The 18,671-nt window shown below is 44.1% G+C and overlaps 1 protein-coding gene across 8 annotated transcripts in view; it reads right to left on the reverse strand.

Moving 5' to 3' along the window:
- Nucleotides 1–2,412: 2,412 nt before the first annotated feature.
- Nucleotides 2,413–18,671, reverse strand: part of GGA3 (golgi associated, gamma adaptin ear containing, ARF binding protein 3) — a 28,371-nt gene continuing 12,112 nt past the window's right edge. For 7 of the 8 annotated variants that reach the window (XM_053375865.1, XM_053375864.1, XM_053375863.1 and 4 more), the window contains 13 exons: nt 18,155–18,278; nt 17,302–17,405; nt 15,326–15,406; nt 13,958–14,095; nt 12,647–12,728; nt 11,947–12,063; nt 9,224–9,502; nt 7,772–7,839; nt 6,795–7,084; nt 5,361–5,626; nt 4,270–4,439; nt 3,710–3,820; nt 2,413–2,683 (listed from right to left, as the gene is read on the reverse strand). In XM_053375865.1, the coding sequence (XP_053231840.1) occupies nt 2,573–2,683; nt 3,710–3,820; nt 4,270–4,439; nt 5,361–5,626; nt 6,795–7,084; nt 7,772–7,839; nt 9,224–9,502; nt 11,947–12,063; nt 12,647–12,728; nt 13,958–14,095; nt 15,326–15,406; nt 17,302–17,405; nt 18,155–18,278 (1,941 nt within the window). In that variant the 3' untranslated portion in view covers nt 2,413–2,572. The remainder of the gene's footprint in view (nt 2,684–3,709; nt 3,821–4,269; nt 4,440–5,360; nt 5,627–6,794; nt 7,085–7,771; nt 7,840–9,223; nt 9,503–11,946; nt 12,064–12,646; nt 12,729–13,957; nt 14,096–15,325; nt 15,407–17,301; nt 17,406–18,154; nt 18,279–18,671) is intronic. The other variant, XM_053375862.1, reaches the window with a different exon arrangement.

The raw sequence follows: 18,671 nt of genomic DNA on the forward strand, positions 1-18,671 counted from the left end.
GGTAAGTAACCTCCTAATGTGACCTAATAATCAACATCTAGATCTAGTCCATTTGATAATCTAAAACCAACCCAAATCTCCATTCATGCAGAATCGAGGAACAAAAATTATTTAAAACTTTTCTTACCCAAGAAGCAGCTTGTAATTCTAATTTGCAGGCACAGAAAATTTTCGGCATCCTTGCTTTCCCCTCATTCCACTGAATGAAGCTGTGCAGCTCAGTTTTTAAAATAAACCACACAACTTTCATCCAAGCCCCCATCTCCTAAGTAGCAGCCAACCTGAACTCTGAGCATTATTTAATCACAGGATGCTTCTGCTTTGGTGAAGGATCTGGTTTTATTCTGACTGGTTCTTAAGAGAAACAATACTAGGTTGAGTCCTAGGAGTTAGGGATGGGGGGGGGGGGGAAAGACCCTACAGTATTAACTGGCAGCAAGGCAGGTGAAGCAGAGTAGAGAAAGCAATTTTATTGAACGTGCAGAAAAACAAGTACTTCGGAGACATATTTACAGTCTTTTGCGTGTTTGGTAGGAAGCTGCAACTTCAGCCTATGAACAAGTAACATTCATAAATAACTTCTGAAGCTTCTAACAGTACATTTCCACACAGTGAGACGACGGGATCTTGCTACTGGGCTTGTACAGCATGGGTATGGCAGCACTGCTGACATTGAGAAAGCACTTGTGCTTCCCCCCTCCCCCCTGGTTTCCTCAGTGTGTGAGAGAGAGAGAGAGACTTGCTCATAGGCAAGCTGTAGCAGTGAAACCAGCTCTCTATAGATATGCTGTGGCAGCTGGGCAGCCTTGCTAAGCAAAAACGAGACAGCAGAGAGACTAAAATACGGGAGAGGACCAGATCAAGAGGCAGAAGAAATGCCGCCCTGTTCTCAAAAACATAGCGGACGCTTTCCTCCCAAGTCTCTCCTTTTGTTCATATGGACCATGTCTGTCCCTTTCTGGACAGTTCCAAGTCTGTACACAAGTCTGAACCCTCCCAATAACTGCTGAAGCTCTTTACGCTGCAACAGATTAGGTTGCACTGCCTATAAACCCTTAGCCCAGTGAGTACCCCAAGCCTTTGTAGGAGACAATTGTTCCAGGTCGCCGTTAAATCTCTTCCGTGTTAAGTACAAGGTGTCCAGAAAATTAGAACGGCTGTTTGTAAGACTGGCTGAGCTTTTAAGAAACGTAATTAATTCAGCTTAAGCCAGATTTCCACCTTCAGATCAGAGTGGCAAGAAGTACTTAAAATTACACCTAGCAATTCTTAGCCTACTTGAGTTTAAATTTTTTTTCTAAACAGCCTTTTTTCTTCATAACCAAGCAAAATGATTAGTTCAGGACAACTGTTTTTTTGAAAGGATATTTCAGATCAAAAATAATTGTAGTAGATCAGAGGAAGTGACTACTAGACCCAAAGCAGTGATATTCACTTTATGGCTTACGTGCCATATGTTGGACTATTAGTCCAACTGCCTCAACACAGGGATCTCCTCCTGGAGACAATTGCACTTAACCACTTAATATTTGGAATGAATAAAATACAATATAATCAACTCAGCACATGCATTGTCATGGCTTCTGTTTCCCCTTATCTGTAGGTCTGGTGTTTTCCTATAGCACTATGTACATTGTATATTCCTAACTACTAATACTGCCTTTGAAAGAAGAATCAAGGTCTTAGCTGCATCATTTCCTACCTTTGACCCTGATCGACAGATGCACCAAGAGTGGATGCCCTCACTTTCTCCCCAAGCTCCCCACTTGACCAATGGACAAACTGTGCCTTTGTGACTTTGTTATAGTTTTTACCCCTCCCCCCCCCATGGAATACAGTTGTTGAATGCTGAGGGAAAACTGACTGTAGAGCCATGTGCGTCCAAAATGTAGCAGCTGCCTAGAAAGCGCACATTGCAGAGTCAGCTGGAAGTATAAAATCAAAGGCAGCAGATTGAGAGCTATGTGTTTTTACGCTCACATGTGGCATGTATAAAATAATACAGCTTGTTGTTCACCTGTATGAGCTGTGCTGGCTTTTGGGGTAGATGTTGCCTTACAAAAGAAAACGGGAGTGTCAGGTCATGGCAGAAACCTCCCCTTGTGGAGCTTGTGTTTATTACCCAGCAAGCCTGCAGGTGGTCCTAAGTTCTGGCACCAAGGAGGTAAAAAACAAAAACAAAAAAACTGAGCACAGGAACATCTGTTAGGGCTCTGCCCCAAAGAAACTTACGAAGGCATCATAGCCCTTTGTAGACATCTGGCCAACACTGAGGGAAGAGTGCTCCGTTTCTGCTTACGAAGCTCACCAGAATGATCAGATTTCAAGTTTAGCAAAGTGGAAGATAGAACCGGATTGGCCAAAGTAAAGAAACCATCCAGGCCTCTACTTGTGGCTGCCTACACAAGTTCATGCCCCCGACTGCTTCACCCCAGAGTGCAGGAAACATTCTGGACTAAAGCTACAAGTGGAGTGGACAGGACATGTTAAACAAAGCTCAATATCGCTGCCGGATACCACTTGCGCCCTTTCCATTTCACATTCGTTCCAGTCCCTTTGGGGTGCCTCTGGGTCATAGGTTTCCCCACTGCTCAACCGGAGGGAACTGATCCACCTCCCCCACTTCTGTGCTGGGCTGGTCTCCTAACGTGAAAGTCAGTCGGTACCTCAGCCTCACCTTCTCCTGCAAGGAAGAAGGAAACAACATAAAGCTGCAGTCAAGAATACAGAGTAGAAAGATGGAGGAGCCTGGAACAAGGTTGGCGCGTGAGCACTAGCAGGGCTGAGCAATAGTTTGTCTGATACTTTACGAACCGGGGCAAGGAATTGCTGGAAAAAGAACAATGCACAAATCCTATATCCAGTTCTGTCCAAAGTTGTAAAGCTGAAAAACGTATTAGGCAGAAGAAAAGCAAGCATGGAACATCCTTTCATATTCCCTAAGTGTGGCAGTAGGCAGAAAAGAAATCTGATGATACAACAGTATAATACAGAATTGTAGAGAGAGATACAGTAGTACCTCGTTTTGTGACGGATCCATTCTGGAGCCCCGGTTGCTGGCCGAAAAGAACGCTAGACAAAGTGCCGCTTCTGCGCATAGTGCGATTTAGCGCTTCTGCGCGAGTGGCGAACCCAGAAGTAACCTGTTCCAGTACTTATGGGTTTGCCGCAGACGTTCAACGGAACAGGCGCTCGACGAGGCGGACGCTAGACGAGGTACCACTGTATGTGTCTCTCCATCTTACAAGTAGAACCATAGCTCTAATTCTCAGACTATGGACTGTGCAACACAGCTGTTTCAAGGAAGATGTAAGATGTGCACCAGTCTTTCCCCCTTTGAGAGTCACAAATGAATAGTGACTTCTGCTTGTGCAATGAGACCATGCCCCCCCTCTCCTGCACACACCCTACATTCCCCAAAATTGGCAAGGGGGGAACCCCCAGAAAAGTACACGGGGAAGAGGAGAACTGCCTGCCTGGCAGACTGAAATGCTTTGCCTGAGGAACCTTAGTATGATGTTGAATTCCTCCTTTCAGATCAGTAACATCCTAGATTCTAGAAAACAGCACTTTTATCTTCCACCAAGCTCAAGACGACCATGAGCAGAAACCGAACATTTGATCTAAATGGTCTCATTGTGTAGAAAAATGATGGCAATATCCCTTCTCTAAGAAAAGGTGGAGAAATTGTGAATGCAAGTCTTCTCACCTTCCTCGGATTTGCCAGCAACATGACCTGGGTGATAGCAGCTGGTGGCTGGATGGGATTGAATGGAGCTAGCTCTGTCCCCGAAGGTGGCTGCAACTTCACTTTCATGGACTGTGGATTAAAAAGCAAAGGAGAAAATCTTAATAGTCACGTTGCATCACTGAACACAAATATATTAAGGGAAGTGGGTGTGTTTACTGAGCACTGACTAAACCATAAAAGCAAATATTTGTCTAGTGGACTTAACCGGATGGAGACACTAACTGACACCTTAATTCTAAACTCATTACATGGATGCAAGCCCCATGGATTCGGTGGAATTTAATTCCACTCAAAGATGCTTAGGGCTGAGGCCTAAGACAGTAGCTTGCAACAACTATCCTGTAATGTTGCAGCAGATAAAATATGCCTCTCGATAGAATCAGCTGGAAAGTAAGTCTGGTCCCAACCGCCTGACCCAGCAGGATTTGCCTGGATGAGCAGCTCTTGATCTCTCCTCCAGCAACAAGAGGATGCTGGTCTCTTCCCCTATTGGTGCTTGAGAACGGCCATCTTGGTACCTTTGGCACTGCTGCTTGTAGCACAATGTTCTTGATAGGAAGGGGCGCTGTGTTTAACATCGAAACCACCACTACCAACACATCGGGCCGCCCGGGGGGGCACTCCTTGGCAAAATGCAGGAGGATGCGCAAACCATTCTTGTCATAAGCCGTCACAGGAAGAGCGCTACCTGCAAGGGGGAGAAGGTGCTTACATGACACAACAATGCAAGTGAAATCTTGGGAGGGCACCGGGTTATGCTTGGAATGCTGGGAGCTGTGTTAAGAGAATCTGCAAAGCCTCTATTCTGAACAAAAGCATCATCTCTAAAGCGGATGCTGATGAGATGGTCCCTAAAAGTAGGTGCAAAAACCTCTTGACTTTCATATATTTCTGTTTGGGCAGATTTTGCCCCAGAGAGAAATAAGTCTGTTCCAGATACACCAGTGTCCTTGAAAGGTTAATTATACACCTTCCTTAGATGTGATCCTTCTTCCAGCCTGGATTGTATTCTGGCAGGAAACCTGGGATATTGCACTGTAGTCTAACCCACACATCCTACTAATACCACTAGAAGATAGGAAGCAACTTGAGGCAAATGTGAAGATGTACTAGGTGAGACCAACACAGCTGGAGGCTCACAGGCTCCCCATCCCTGCTTGAAGCAAATACTGGCTAGCAGCTTTCAAAGCTTTTCCTTTCAACCATAAGATCGTTGTCACACTAAAAGCCTGATGCTTCTCCTTGAGGGAGGGGGCCTAATAGGGAGTGGAATGGAGCCGTGCAGAGTCCCCAAACCCCTCTCCCTCTACACCCCCAAAAGACTTCAGGACAATAGTTTGCAAAAAAAATTATTCCTAACTCTCCAAATTATGAAAATAAGGAGGCTTTGATTGATTAACTGATTGAATTTATATTCCGCCTTATACCTGGAGGCCTTAGGGCGGCTCACAAAACCAAAACACAAAACCACAAAAGATATAATCAAAATAAAAACAACAACCCAATAACTCCCCCCCCCCAACCCCCCAGATTTTAAAAGGGCATGAACTAAATGAACTGAAACATCCAGGATCAGGAGTAAGCAATAAAAAATATTTGTGATGCCTACTTGGCTTAATGGACTCCAGTGGGACGTGAACGTTGCCCAGGGAGATCTCGGGTCCTTTCAGAGGACTTCCCTGCTGCTGGAAGGAGACTGGCTGGAAGAGGGGGCTTCCTGACCCGACAGGGCAGCTGCCTGGATATGGAAGTGGAGGGACTCCTGGAGCTGCAATGGGCAGCCCTGAAGCGGATGTAAGAGGTGCAGCAGCAGCAGCGGGCAATGCAACTCCACCAGGGAACACAGAGGCACCTAGGTTTGCTTGAGCTGAAGGTCTGGAATGGAGCGGAAAACAAATGCAGGTTAAAAAAATAAAATGAATGCAAAGAAATATATTGAATGTCTCTGATACCTAGTCTGCACCTATCCCCCGCCCGCTCTGTATAAAGAACTTGGGAGTGAGCATGTGTAACTGCTCCCTCCTACAAATAGCAATTGTCCTTTGAAAAGCCAGTGTTGCCCACCACTGCCTGGTTCTGTGTCCTGCAGATTGATGGGGCTGAATGAAGAAATGAATGCGTTCTGCATTAACATGGGGAGGCAGAGTGCCTGCCTGCCAAAATCCCTCTAAGTAAAATCTCCAGCAGCATGGCAATGAGATGCCACAAATGATGTCCATGTGGGGCAGGTACTTGGCTCAGTCAAAAAGTGTTTGCTGGCCCCACCAGTCAACCGATAGCAAAGCCCTGTGCAAAGTTACCCACATGGTTATCGGGCCTCTCACTTCTTTGCCTTGCAAGACCCAGCCATCAGCTCATCAGTTGCGGTTTGTGGACTGTGCCTTTGCTGGCATGGCTACATGTGGAACACCCTCCCTTCAGATGTGAAGGAAATAAGCAGCTATCCTATCTTTAAAAGTCATCTGAAGGCAGCCCTGTTTAAGGAAGTTTTTAATATTTAATGCTGTACTGTTTTTAACATTTGATTGGGAGCCGCCCAGAGTGGCTGGGGAAACTCAGCCAGATGGGCGGGGTATAAATAATAAATTCTTCTTCTTCTTCTTCTTCTTCTTCTTCTTCTTCTTCTTCTTCTTCTTCTTCTTCTTCTTCTTCTTCTTCCTCCTCCTCCTCTTCCTCTTCCTCTTCTTTTTCAAACATGGCAGGTGAAAGGCAAAGTCATTGTGCTCTCAGGTGACCGAGAGGTGGGCAGCCCTGGAGCATGGGGGAATTGGCCAGATACAGTTCCCTACTCCCAAGGTAGAAGAGGTGTCCAAATCTTCTGCCCCAGGGCAGAAGCAGCCCTTCATTCAATCTGCCCTTGATGTACGGCAAAGGCAGAGAATCTGCAACTCTTCCCATGTTAAGATTACAGGTCTCATCATCCCTGACCACTGGCCATACTTGCCGGGACCAATGGAAACTGAAGTCCCACCTAAGAGCAGGGGAGGAAAATCTGATTCATGGCAGCAATTATCTCCAAGCAGAAAGGAGGAGAAAACCTTACCCTTTGCTTTCGTCCAGATGTCCTATGGGATCCATGTTGTGCAGATCACCACTTCCCATAGCAGAGCCCAGGTACCCAGGGGCACCTGACATTGCATTGGACGGTCCCAGTGGTGCCGCAGCAGAGAATATGAAAGTGGCTGAGGTAGGGGCAGGCTGCGGGGCTGTGAATGTGGAGGCAAGAGAGGCTGACGTTCTACCCGCAGGCTGCGACAGGGCAGGGAGAAGAGGTGAGTTACAGGCAACAGAAGCTGGTTTTGGGTTCAAAAAGTCCAGATCGACTGGTTCATTCTGCAACGGAGGAAACAGGTGAAAAACGGTGCTTTGCAACACACTGATAAATGTTTAACTTTCCTCCTGTTGTTATTCTCACTTGCTGTATTTTACTATTTAGCAGACACACAATGACTGTTAATTCAGAATTTAAAAAAAACACCACAATTTAAAATCAGAAAGTCAACAAAAATGTGGCCGAGACATATAAAAAGGTGTCAAGTAAATGCTGGAAATGTAAGCAGATAGAAGGGTCGTTCCTCCATCTGTGGTGGACGTGTAAAAAATTGAAAGGCTTTTGGGAAATGATAGCTGGTGAAGGCAATAAGGTATTAGTGTAACTGGTATAATGCAAGCATAATAATGAAAGTGGGGGGTGGGGGTGGGGGTGACATGCCCTAAAAGGGAGTGAGAACTTAAGGCCAGAAGCAGGACAGATCACAAAAGGCACCACCTCATTTCAGTCTAAGAAAAGCTGTTGAAGGTGTGTGTTGGGGGAAAGAGGGAAGCTGATTTCTCCCACTGGGAAAGGCAGGCTGGTCTTTATTGGTACATCCCCTCATGACATTACAAGCTAGAAAATGAAAGCAATGTTCAGCCCGGGACAGATTAACATGCATTACCAATCCTCTGGCTCACAGACCTTCAAAAAAGGATAAGATCTTGGGAGGGCAAAATTATTCACACTGACAAAGTGCAAAGTACCTGGAACAAGTTCCATTGGCTGCTCTCGGGAGCTTCTTTTGCTGCAGTGGGAGCCGGGTCATTCAGGCCTAAGCACAAAACGACATTTTAGGGAACAAAAGGACCTCTCTCACCACCAAAGGAATGCAAGTGAACAGCAAAGAACCTGCACAAGCAATGCTGACACCAAACCCTACATACAGAAACATCGCCACCCTACCCCACCCCCACCCATCTTTCCCCCTTTTCTTCCTAATGTCTCAACAAATGAAACTGATTTGTAGAAATGTTACATGGGGGAAAAATATGAGAGACATTGCACACACTTTTGTAAATCAACAAAATCTTTAATAATAAAAAAAAAGGAACGTGCAAGCAAAACATGTAAATAAGGGAACGATCCCAGCTGAACTGACATTTAACTATTCAACGGATTGAGATGGGAAAGGTCCACCTGAGTGCAAATCCACCCTCCATATGGTCACTTCTGAACTTTGCTCTAGTCTGACTGTAAGATTGAATTTATTATGTAACAAGCCAGCGGTAAGCAAGCTCTGCATTCTATAGTCATTCATTCCTTCATTCATAGTACCAGCACTTTTTTAAAGGAGGTACTCAAGGGTACACAGTACCAGCACCTCTTTTTGTTGTTAAAAAGTGTGGCATTTACTGTAACAACTTCATGGTGAGGGCTGGCACCTCTTTTTCTAGGGGGGAAAGCACTGCTTAGCACTTAACACGCCTCCTTTCAAGGCAAAGCCCTCCCAAGGCAGCATTCAAAAGATAATTAGGCTTATACTCTGCTTCCTGAACATAGCAGAGCTAAATCTAGGCAAAATGGTGTCTGGATGTTCCTGCTTTCCCTTCTGGTGGCCTCACCAATAGCAGCTGGCAGTAAGGAGGGGTGTGAGGCACTATGGAGGGGTGTCCAACTTCTGCAACTTCTCAGATGGTGCTCTTTCTCCTATTCAGTGGTATCTCCAGAACAGGTAAGGTTAAATAATCTGGTGATTATCTAATGTTTATTAGATGGATTTCCCCTAAATTGATTTCTGAACTTTGAATTTTATTGTTATTAATGTTTTTATACTGTATTTTATGCTGCTTTTACAATTAAGTATTTTAAATTTGTTGTTAGCCGCCCTGAGCCCGGTTTTTGAATCGGGAAGGGCGGGGTATAAATAAAAATTTATTATAATTTATTATGGACTTGCCACTCTCTGTAGCTCTCAGTGATAATCCAGTCCAGTAAATTCAAGTGGAGGGACTTTTTTTATTTCTTTCTGGGGAGGTGTGGCGGGGGGCGTTTTCTGAACAACAGACACTCAGCAAAAATACTGGCAAACCTTTGTGCAGTAGCTACTTAGCAGTGCCTTCCACCGAAGCCCTTAGGAAAAGGCGAGAGATTTGTATGATCTGAAGAGAAGCCAGAAATCTTCCACAGCCAGTGCACCCAAACCACACCTGCCTTACCTAAGCATAGCAGTTCCTCATCAAGCAAGGAGATGGAATTGGCTGAGCTCGTCAAGAGAGCAGAAGTGGCTTCTGCCTGGCTTGACGAACGACTCCGGGAGTGACCGATGGTCTGAGGGGGAGGTGGTAGGATGGGGATTTCTGACGAGGCTGGAGCTGGAGTTAATGTCGGTGCTGGTGTCAACGTCGTTGGGGGAATCGGTGGTGGCGGAGGCGTACTAGAAATGTCCAGTCCCGCCAAGTCAATGAGTGTACTGATGTTAACGGAAGAATCACTTCCTACAGTGATGAGGAGAGAACATAAAATATGGCATGGGATGCATACAAACAATATAACATATTATCCTAATCAAGGAGGGCAGTGGTGGTGCAAATGCCTAGATGCTGCTGAGAATAGGATCGGTTTTCAAATTCTCCAGGCTATGCCTCCTGTAGTAAACCTTCAAACATGAACTGCCGGTCCCTCAAGCTTCCATGAGTGTGCACACCATTATCCTCAAGATACCCAGGTCTAAAAAGCGACCGCTTTTGCCCAAATTTCTTGACTAACACCCTTGCACAGTGTTCAAGTAGACACAACGGACAACACCCAGTGATGTCCAACTCCTTAACAGAAACCTACTTGTACAATGGGATGTCAGATTCCTGCTCTCCAGAGTGGGTTTTTGAGGCAGAGGGAGGAGAAGCTAGAAGCCTCATTGTGTTGAGTGGCCATCTCACCCAAGGGGCCAGGTTTCATGTCTGAGAAACTGCTGTACCAGGGCAGAATGTATTATGAGTTCTTTATGTAGGTAAAGGACACCTGGATGGTTAGTCCAGGACTCTATCCAAAGCGGGTTACAATATTTTTCTTTTTTTAAAAAGAAAGGACACTAAAGAGACAACAAAGGGAGGGGAGGGATATGGAAACAGGGGAAAGACAAAGTATGCCTCTCTGTATAGAAAAGAAACAGACTTCCCCTAACTTCATTAAGACGGTCAAAACAGACTTTTGGCTGCATTCAGCTCTTCCCATTGGTAGTACGAACTGAGAACTCTTGGCCATTTCCTGGGCAATTTCCTCTCTCTCTAATCTTAAAGAAAATTATTGATTGATAATTAACAATGCTGCGATAAACCCCCATATTCTGATGTAGATTGACAGTGCCACCTGGGATTCTTACCCCCTGCAGTTAACCCTAAATGTTGAGCTATCCTCCTGCAATGTCTCTGAATATATATGCTCCACTTAAGCCCTTCTAAACAATGGCCTGACTGGTCTGAACTGGCCAGGCCTTTTGTAATGTAAGTTCAGAGTAGTTAGGGAGGCTCTTGGCAATTTTCTGGTTAAGAGATTGCTGACATCAGAGATGGGGCTTATTTTTCAGCTGGAGCCAAACAATGATCCCCATTAGAAAGGAGGCAGCTTTTACCTGGCTCAGATTCCCATGTGAGCGTTTACTCTCAGTCTTTGTCTTCCTGGAAACCTGATCAGGAATGCAAAGATGCTCCCTCTTAGAACCTCTCAGCTAATCAATGTCTGTTACCAACAACTAAACACCAACTTAGCATCACCTGTAGCTTTCTGCATTTAATTTCCTTCTGGCCACACTGTTGACAGCTCCCCCCCCAACCCCCATATGTTTATAACTCAGGATAGCATTTCATGAATCTTCAATGGGGATTTAGTGCAGCTGGGGGGCCCTCTTTCAGCAAGCCCCTTTGAAGGTGCACTTTCGCAGACTGAATGTTTTTGAAGTGGCTCACCTTGAGCCTCGCTTTGTCTGTTTGCAGGTGCAGTTTGAATCCAAACAGGCCTGCAAATGAACTTCAAAGGGGCTTGCTGTTAACTGCTAATCAGCTGGCATCATAATGATGTCAGGTGACTGACAGCTGGGCAACCGTGCCCACCTGTCAAAGTTAGCCTGCAGAGGGTGGAAGCCAGGATCCAACTCCCTGCCCCTGTTGTAAGTCAATGGTTTCACTCTGGAATCCTTTGTTCAAGAAAGGCCACTTGACAATCATGAACAGAAGGTCCTCGGAAGCTGAAATGTTCTCCCTCTCCCCTCTGAATATTTGCCCTTTCTGGTGCCAGTTTTGCATACACTTTTTCTTTTGCATAGAGGCATCTTCAGACACTGCATATATATATATATATATATATGTACATAGAAAACATTTTATCTATACCCATAAATCATTTCTGGGTATATGTGTCAGTGTTAATCTCAGAAGCAGACCTGTGGAGCTCCCCTATGAAAAACCACTTTCATTGCAGCTGGCCCTGTACAGAGGGATCTTGAAGGAGCAAAACATATCCATGCTGAGATATCCTGATTCCACTCCCACCCACTGCTTCAAAGCACACTGTATGTATCATATAAGCAGATTGAATCATCTTAGAATTGCCATTTCTCTAGAATATCCCTGTCTTGTCTAAAATAGCGTGATCAGATAGTTGTAAGAAGACACCAGCATCCTTTTTGGAGGCTTAAAGACAATTGTGTTGCCACTGAACTGGGGCTAAAAGTCTCTGCTAAATTCTTCACCTTGGGATTTGATTACGGTGAGCAGCGATCCAGAAAGGAAGAGTTGTTATTTGTAAAAAGACTTAACAATTTAGAACAAGGGATTAGGAAGTACTTCTGTATTGTAAGTGACATATAATTTTAAGATTATACAAAAGCTGGGAAACATGATATTTCATAGAAGGGCCGGTGTTGCTCCTGAAAAATATGACTCACCATCTGTTGGAGGCAGCCCAGGAATATCCACTTCACCATTGACGACTTGCCCCTCAATAATTCTTTTATAGGAATTTATTATGCGTGATAAGTTGTCACTAGCCTGCAGGATGTCGCCTGTAACGGAGACACAAACAGTAAACAACCAATGTAAATAACTTCATCTTCAGCAATGCTTTCTCAGGCTAGGAACGGGACCAGCTCATTTGATTTCATTCATTTCCACGACAAAGAAAACCACCCACCCCTAACAGCACTGCGGTTATATGCTTCTCTGGCTTTTGCCACATCCATTTCTGCTATCAATATTTAGGATTTATGTACACAAAGGAAGATTTGGTGGTTGGGGGAGGGCCATAGCTCTGTGGCACAGCCCTGGCTTTCCATGCAGTAGATATCTGGCTCAATTCCCAGCATCTCCAGGTACGTCAGAGAGAGACTCCTGCCTGAAACTTTGAAGAGCTGCTGCCAGCCAGTGTAGACAATATTGATGCAGATGGACCAGTGGTCTTACTCTGTATAAGGCAGCTTCCTATGATATATATCTGATATTCTATCCAACACCTCTGACTTACCTATATGGATTATAGATTCTTTTCAGCTGACATTATACATCATATCCAGGCTTTTAACCACCTATTAAGGCAAAAGCATGTCCCAGTTTACCTCCGGTCCTGCAAAGAAAAACTTATTGTTTTACCCAGAGTGCTGTCATTATCCTCTGTCTCGCTGGCCAGTTTGAATAACGTCCGCCTCTTGGTTTCACATCTGTCATAGAGCTCCTGGAGAAGGGTGGGGAGAAGGTGAGAGATAGGGGCCAATGAGTCAAAATGGATATGTGCAAGCCTTTGTACTGAAACCTCATTTACTTATGCACAAAAGCCCAAGGCATCACCACTGCAAAGGCTTGACGCAAGATTTCGATACAATATTGGTGGTCCAAGATGTGGACACTTGCGCTAACAGAAAAATTGATGCAGAGACATTGAGTCATAAGGGGTGAAAGCAAGAGAGACATATTTGCCAACACTTTTAAATTTATGTAGCGGGTCAGAGAGTGCTGTGCAGACACCACTCACTCAGAAGAACTTCTAATTGGCATTATTACTGAGACACCTTTTCTCTTGAATTGCTTCTGGTGCCTGAAGAGAAGTTGGTGTTACCTGAGTGTAAACGACTGCCTCTGGCTATTCCTCCTTCATGTTGGCGATAGATGTGCACTGTATTGTTATAGTTATGCATTTTGGGTTGTTGCTGTTTTTAATGTAATTAACGTACCCCAATGTTGTATACCTGGAAATATCTTGAAAATAACCAGTAATCATTAAAAGTCTCGTTTGTTTTCCTCAATTGCCTTCTTCTTAGCTGAGTGATGCTGTCAGTTTGCATTTCTTAGTGCAGAAAGTATTGATCTGATGTGTAGAGATCTTTCTTATTCTAATTCATTCAAGAGGTTTCTGGAAGCTTCTCTGTATGAAAGAAGCTTCATGATTGTTCAGGTTATAGAGAAGCTGAGTACAGCTGGCTTGAACTGGTTCTTTTATCTTTTCCAATTAAGATCTTGTTGACTATAAATATAAGCCAGAAGGAGCCTGGGTTTTACTTTCACTTTCTCTCTCCTTTGTTCTGGTGTCCTGTTCTGTATGCTATAGTGTTAAGGTTTAGTCTTATTATACGTTTTTGTAAATTTTATTGTAAGTGCTGCAAATCAATTTTTATGGACTGTGCCAACCCTGAATGTACTGGATTTGTGACCATTATGCTCATTTGCCTTCAGTAGAAGTAAATCTCCACTGGATGAAGTACAATTGCCTCTGGTCTATTGTCTGGAAACTCTGCTATGTGTTTAAGTTTTTTCCTCCCCAGAAGAAACTGGGGCGACAGGTGCCTGCACCTATTTTTGCAGGGGAAGCTGGGCTATAAAATTCCTTCATGTTGGGAGATGGAAGTCAAAAGAAAACCAGAGGGTAACAAGCACTCACGGTTCTACCAGCAGAGAACTCACACTCACCTTCATCAGCTCTTTGTCAGCCTCCGAAGAGTCTTCTTTGCTGTAGTGAACCAGCATCTCGTTCAACAGCTTCACATTGTTGTTCACCTCCTCCAACGTGTGCATGCGCTTTGTGACTTTCTGTATGCGTGCCTCATCCTTCAAATTTTAAAGCAAAAGAGGTAATATGAGTCTTTCCTTTGTTCTTCCGCTACTGTCCAGGACAAGTTGGCTTGAAGAATCCAGAAGTCTGGTTACTTATCACCAGTGGTTACAGAATTCTGTCTACAGAGCCCCTACCTTCTGCTATCAAAATAGTCCTGAAGTTTTGACTTCTGGGGATACATTTGCAAAACAGGCAACTCTCAATCCATAGTAATAAGACCCCCCACCCCACCCCACTCCTTTATTCAGTGGGATTTACTCCTAGGAATGTTTGCACAAAATTAGGTAAAATGGTAGGAGCAAATTATATATTGAACTAGAGGGGGAAAGGGATACATAGATCATGGGGAGAAACAGGAAGCCATGCAAAATGAAGCGAGGATGACCAAACGAGCAGGAGAACAAAGCTCTTGTAACTGGAATCGTTGCCTAGAAGAGGGGAGTTTTGGCAGGTGCAACTCACTTTGCAGGAGTGAGAAAAGGTACACTTGCCCACATTATCTCTTCCAGGCAGCCATTAAAGGCACAGGTGCTCTTGTCCTTCTTTGTCTGGTCTCCGCAAGAGAAGCCTTTTAACCCTGAACAACCAGACAGCTCCTCGCCACTTCTGCTCCCTGAGCCTTTCAGAAATGCTGCATGTCTATTTTCAAAGCAGCTTTCATGCTTTGCTTTGGGGGGGAAATGCAAAAGGCCAAAGTAAGATCAGAGGAAATCAGAGACAGGAATGCCATACCCAACGAAGACAAGGACAGCCTGTGGCACTAGAGGAAAAGGGAACTTCTGTCCTTGCAACTTGCACCCCAAACCCAATTCTAAACACAGCTGAGTTAGGCATGCCTAAGCCCACCAATTTCAATGGACAGAAGCACACTTAGCTCTGCACAGTGTAGGGCTGTGACTGGGAGGATGAGCAGGAAAAGGACTAGGGCATCGGCAGCTATCAGTAACCCCAAGGAATACCAAGCAAAGGGGGGCTATAAATCACTGAGCAGCTTTTCTTAGTTTACTATGCTAACTCGAATTGCAGCATCAAACCTGGGTAAGAACTTTCACTCAGGAAGGAAACCAGAGCATTTGTTTACAGACAGCACAGATATTCAGGTCTTCTGACATTATAGCAGCCCAATGGTATGGCTCAAATATTCTAAAAACACTTAAAATTACAAAACAAGCCCCAAACAATGATCACCCCTACAGATATGTTGATTAAGTGCTCAGTCTCACCTCTTTCACCATAGATTTAATAAGCTTGTTTGCCTCTTGCAAATCATCTGGATTTTTGCTTTTTAACAGTTTAGCTAAAAGCTGCAAAAAGGGAAAAAAACTTTTAGGAAAAGTGTTTTAGGAGTGACAGAACTTTTCCTGGTTTTGCAGATTCTCAGTTGAGGAATTGATACCTTATGCTTGCATTAACCAAGTTTTGATTTGTCTTTGAAGCATCCAACTTTTGGCACTCTGATCATGAACACATTAGAACAGAAGCAAGAAACGTGGATGCTATTGGAACGTACATCATATTAACTTGCTCAGGCTAGTGGTTTCAGTGCTCCGATAGGGGAAGCTGACAGCACTTCATCACCAACTACTTCAGAATCAGGACCGGGGTTGGAGGGAGCCAATGTTGGATTGTCACTGGTCTGCCCCAACCTCAGCATGGTTGGTGCAGAGGCACTCTATGACAACTACAGCTAGGGATGAGGTTCATTTAGCAAGAGGAGTAAGACAAGAAAGTGCACTTTAAATTACTCATCTCAGCTTTAGAGTGTCCATTTGACACCCACTTCTATTCCGTCCTCTCTCGAGACAGCAGCAGTCTACAGCAATAGTCCTTCTGGGTTGCGTCCAATCCTGTGCATGCAGAGTTCTATTCACACAATGGGACTTCCCCTTCTTCTCCCCACACATCCTCAAAGTCTGCTCTGGAGGGTGAGGGTCTGTGGGGAGCTGCAGGGGAGAGCAGAAGAGGGAAAAGTTCCACTGTGCAAGCAGAAAGTCTGTTGCAATAGCCAAACAAGAAGATCCTCAATGTGCAGAAGTGCTGGAATCTGCACCATGTTCAAGAGCATGAGCCGTGACTTGGAAATCCCTGCTCAGGCCTAAACTCACTGAATGCTCTAGGTGAGTCACTACTGAGAGTATAAGTTCTTAAGTTTCGCTCCAGTGAGGTGGCAATGGTAATCAGAAAGAGTCAGACCAAAAATAAAATAAAATGGAAAGATCTATTTAACTCAAAGCATAGGAATGATAAAACTATATAAACTCAGCAATAACTAGAGTTTGAAAATGTATAAATGGAATATAAGAGGAGTATATAAATGGAAAAAGAATACTAACCAAACAGCCACCAATTGAGCATGCACATTACTAAATCCTAAATTGCATCTTTCTAAAACTTCCACCAGTACAAACTAGTTATAAGGTTTCTAAATTCCCAGCCTTAAATTAGTTTAACTCCTCTCTCTCTCTCTCTCATCTGCAAACGGGGATAATAAGACTGGTTTACTTATAGGAGTGTTGTATGGATGGCAGGGGAAATGAAAGTGAAGCTCTTAAGTCCTTAGGGAAAGTGCTGTACAAATACCATTATTATTATTATTATTATTATTATTATTATTATTAATGTGCAAACTTCATCATCCTCTCCTGTTCACATACATACACAACACATCTTACATTTTCTTCAGTGAAGCCATGCAGGGCTTTCCCAGGCTTAATTTATTTCATAGTTTAAAGACCATAACATGCTCTTGCCCCCTTTCTTTCAGCAAACAGTAAAGAGAAATTTAAATGAAGCTAATCATAGAATTGCAGAGTTGGAAGGGACCCCTAGGGTCATGGCTGGCTAAAGTCAGCCGAGTATTCCTGAGAGATTCACTGCTACTCTACATGCAGAAGAGGCAAGCCTCCTCCGCCCTCAACACAAAGAGGCAACAAGGAGTTAAACACATTTTGTAAGATACAAAAGCATTTGTGAAAACTTCCAAAACGTTAAGTTGTGGTGCTACGACACTCGTGAGAAATAGGAACTACTCAAAACATTTGAACCTTGGACATTTTTTTAAAAAACTATAGCAAACGAGATTGAGGGGTGACGGTGGTTTAGATCTTTATATTTGCTATCCTTTGTCAAGCGCTAGAAGATGCCTCAGCTGTTGCCAAGTTCTAAGAATTACAGTGCTAATTTTTGCAGTTAGCTTTACCTTGGATTTCTCTTCATCATCAAACACAGGGTTTTTGGGACGAGCTGGAGGGGAGGGGATTAGGGTACTCTCTGCAGGAATTACAGGGTCAGACAGCACAATGCCTGGATGCAAAAAGGAAGAAAAACATTGTCACTCTTTACAGGAAAGCTCTCTGGGTTTGCTTGTTCACTGCCAGTTGCCTGCACACAAAAAACCCAGCAAGCTCTATCCTATTAAAGCCATCTTAATGCATTGAACTAGGGTCTGCTACCTGCAAATGGTGCTCTTAGTGGACTGCCATCTCAGAAGGTAGGTAAAAGGCTACAGTGCCTTATACAATTAGCAGACAAGAACCAGACGCTGTTCTGAGTCTCATTCCTACTGACTGTCAGTATGCAGCTCACCTGCTGACAGGCTATGATGGGCTTTTCTGTCTGCAGCTGAACTCCTGTAATTCACTTTGGGGTGTCTTTAAGACTTGCTCCCTCTCGTGATCTTGTAAGCCCATGTTTGTGCCCTTGAGCGTGTGAGCTTGCCTTGGGTTCTCTTACTTGCCTGACACTTCCTGATTATCATGTGACCTCAAACAAAGCATTAGGAGCGAAGGACAAAAAAATAAGCAGCTGGTGTATGGGTTGGAAATCAATGGTAACAAAATAGGCAGACAGGGCCATAATCATCACAGCACTGAACTCTACGGCTCAGCTAAGATTCTGCAATGGGCAGGATAAGGCAGCATGACTCTTGATCAAACTGGTTCACTGTCTAGGTGTGCAGAAGCTACTACCTCTGAGGTCACAAAATTATAAAGTGCCGCTGAACAGCAGTTTAATGAGTATATGAAAGGCTGAAGAAGGAAATTGTTTCCCACCTTGTCTTTTCAACATGTAGTAGGCGTCTTTGATTTTGGACTCGTCTGGCAGAGCCACCGTCCAACTGTACAGCAGCTCAATTATTTTGCTTTTGACCTTCTCTGACACTCTGTCTCCCAGGTACTGCAAGAATAGCCAAGAAGGTGAACGATGTTGGTTTCTCTGTCCTCACATAAAAGAACCTACTTTGAACCATTAGGTATGTGAGTTGTGGGGCAAAACAGTTTCTGTGTCTGAGAGATACAGGCTGTGTACATATAATATTTTACTCTAGGGTCCATGAAGACAGAGCACTTGTTTTTTCTATGTAGTCCAAACATGATTCGGATCTGCTGCATATTTTTTGCCCCTGAAAAGCTCTTCTTGAGAAATTGGGTCTTGATCTGAAAATACATCTTGATTTTGCAATTTTGATTGTGTCCATTTAAAAAGAGATGAAAATGGATGCAGGCAGTGCCAGCAAGGCAGGGATGTTGCACAGTGGTACCTCAGGTTACGAACAGTCTAAGTTAACGA

Source organism: Podarcis raffonei, chromosome 2 (assembly GCF_027172205.1).
Source record: "Podarcis raffonei isolate rPodRaf1 chromosome 2, rPodRaf1.pri, whole genome shotgun sequence".
NCBI lineage: Eukaryota > Metazoa > Chordata > Lepidosauria > Squamata > Lacertidae > Podarcis > Podarcis raffonei.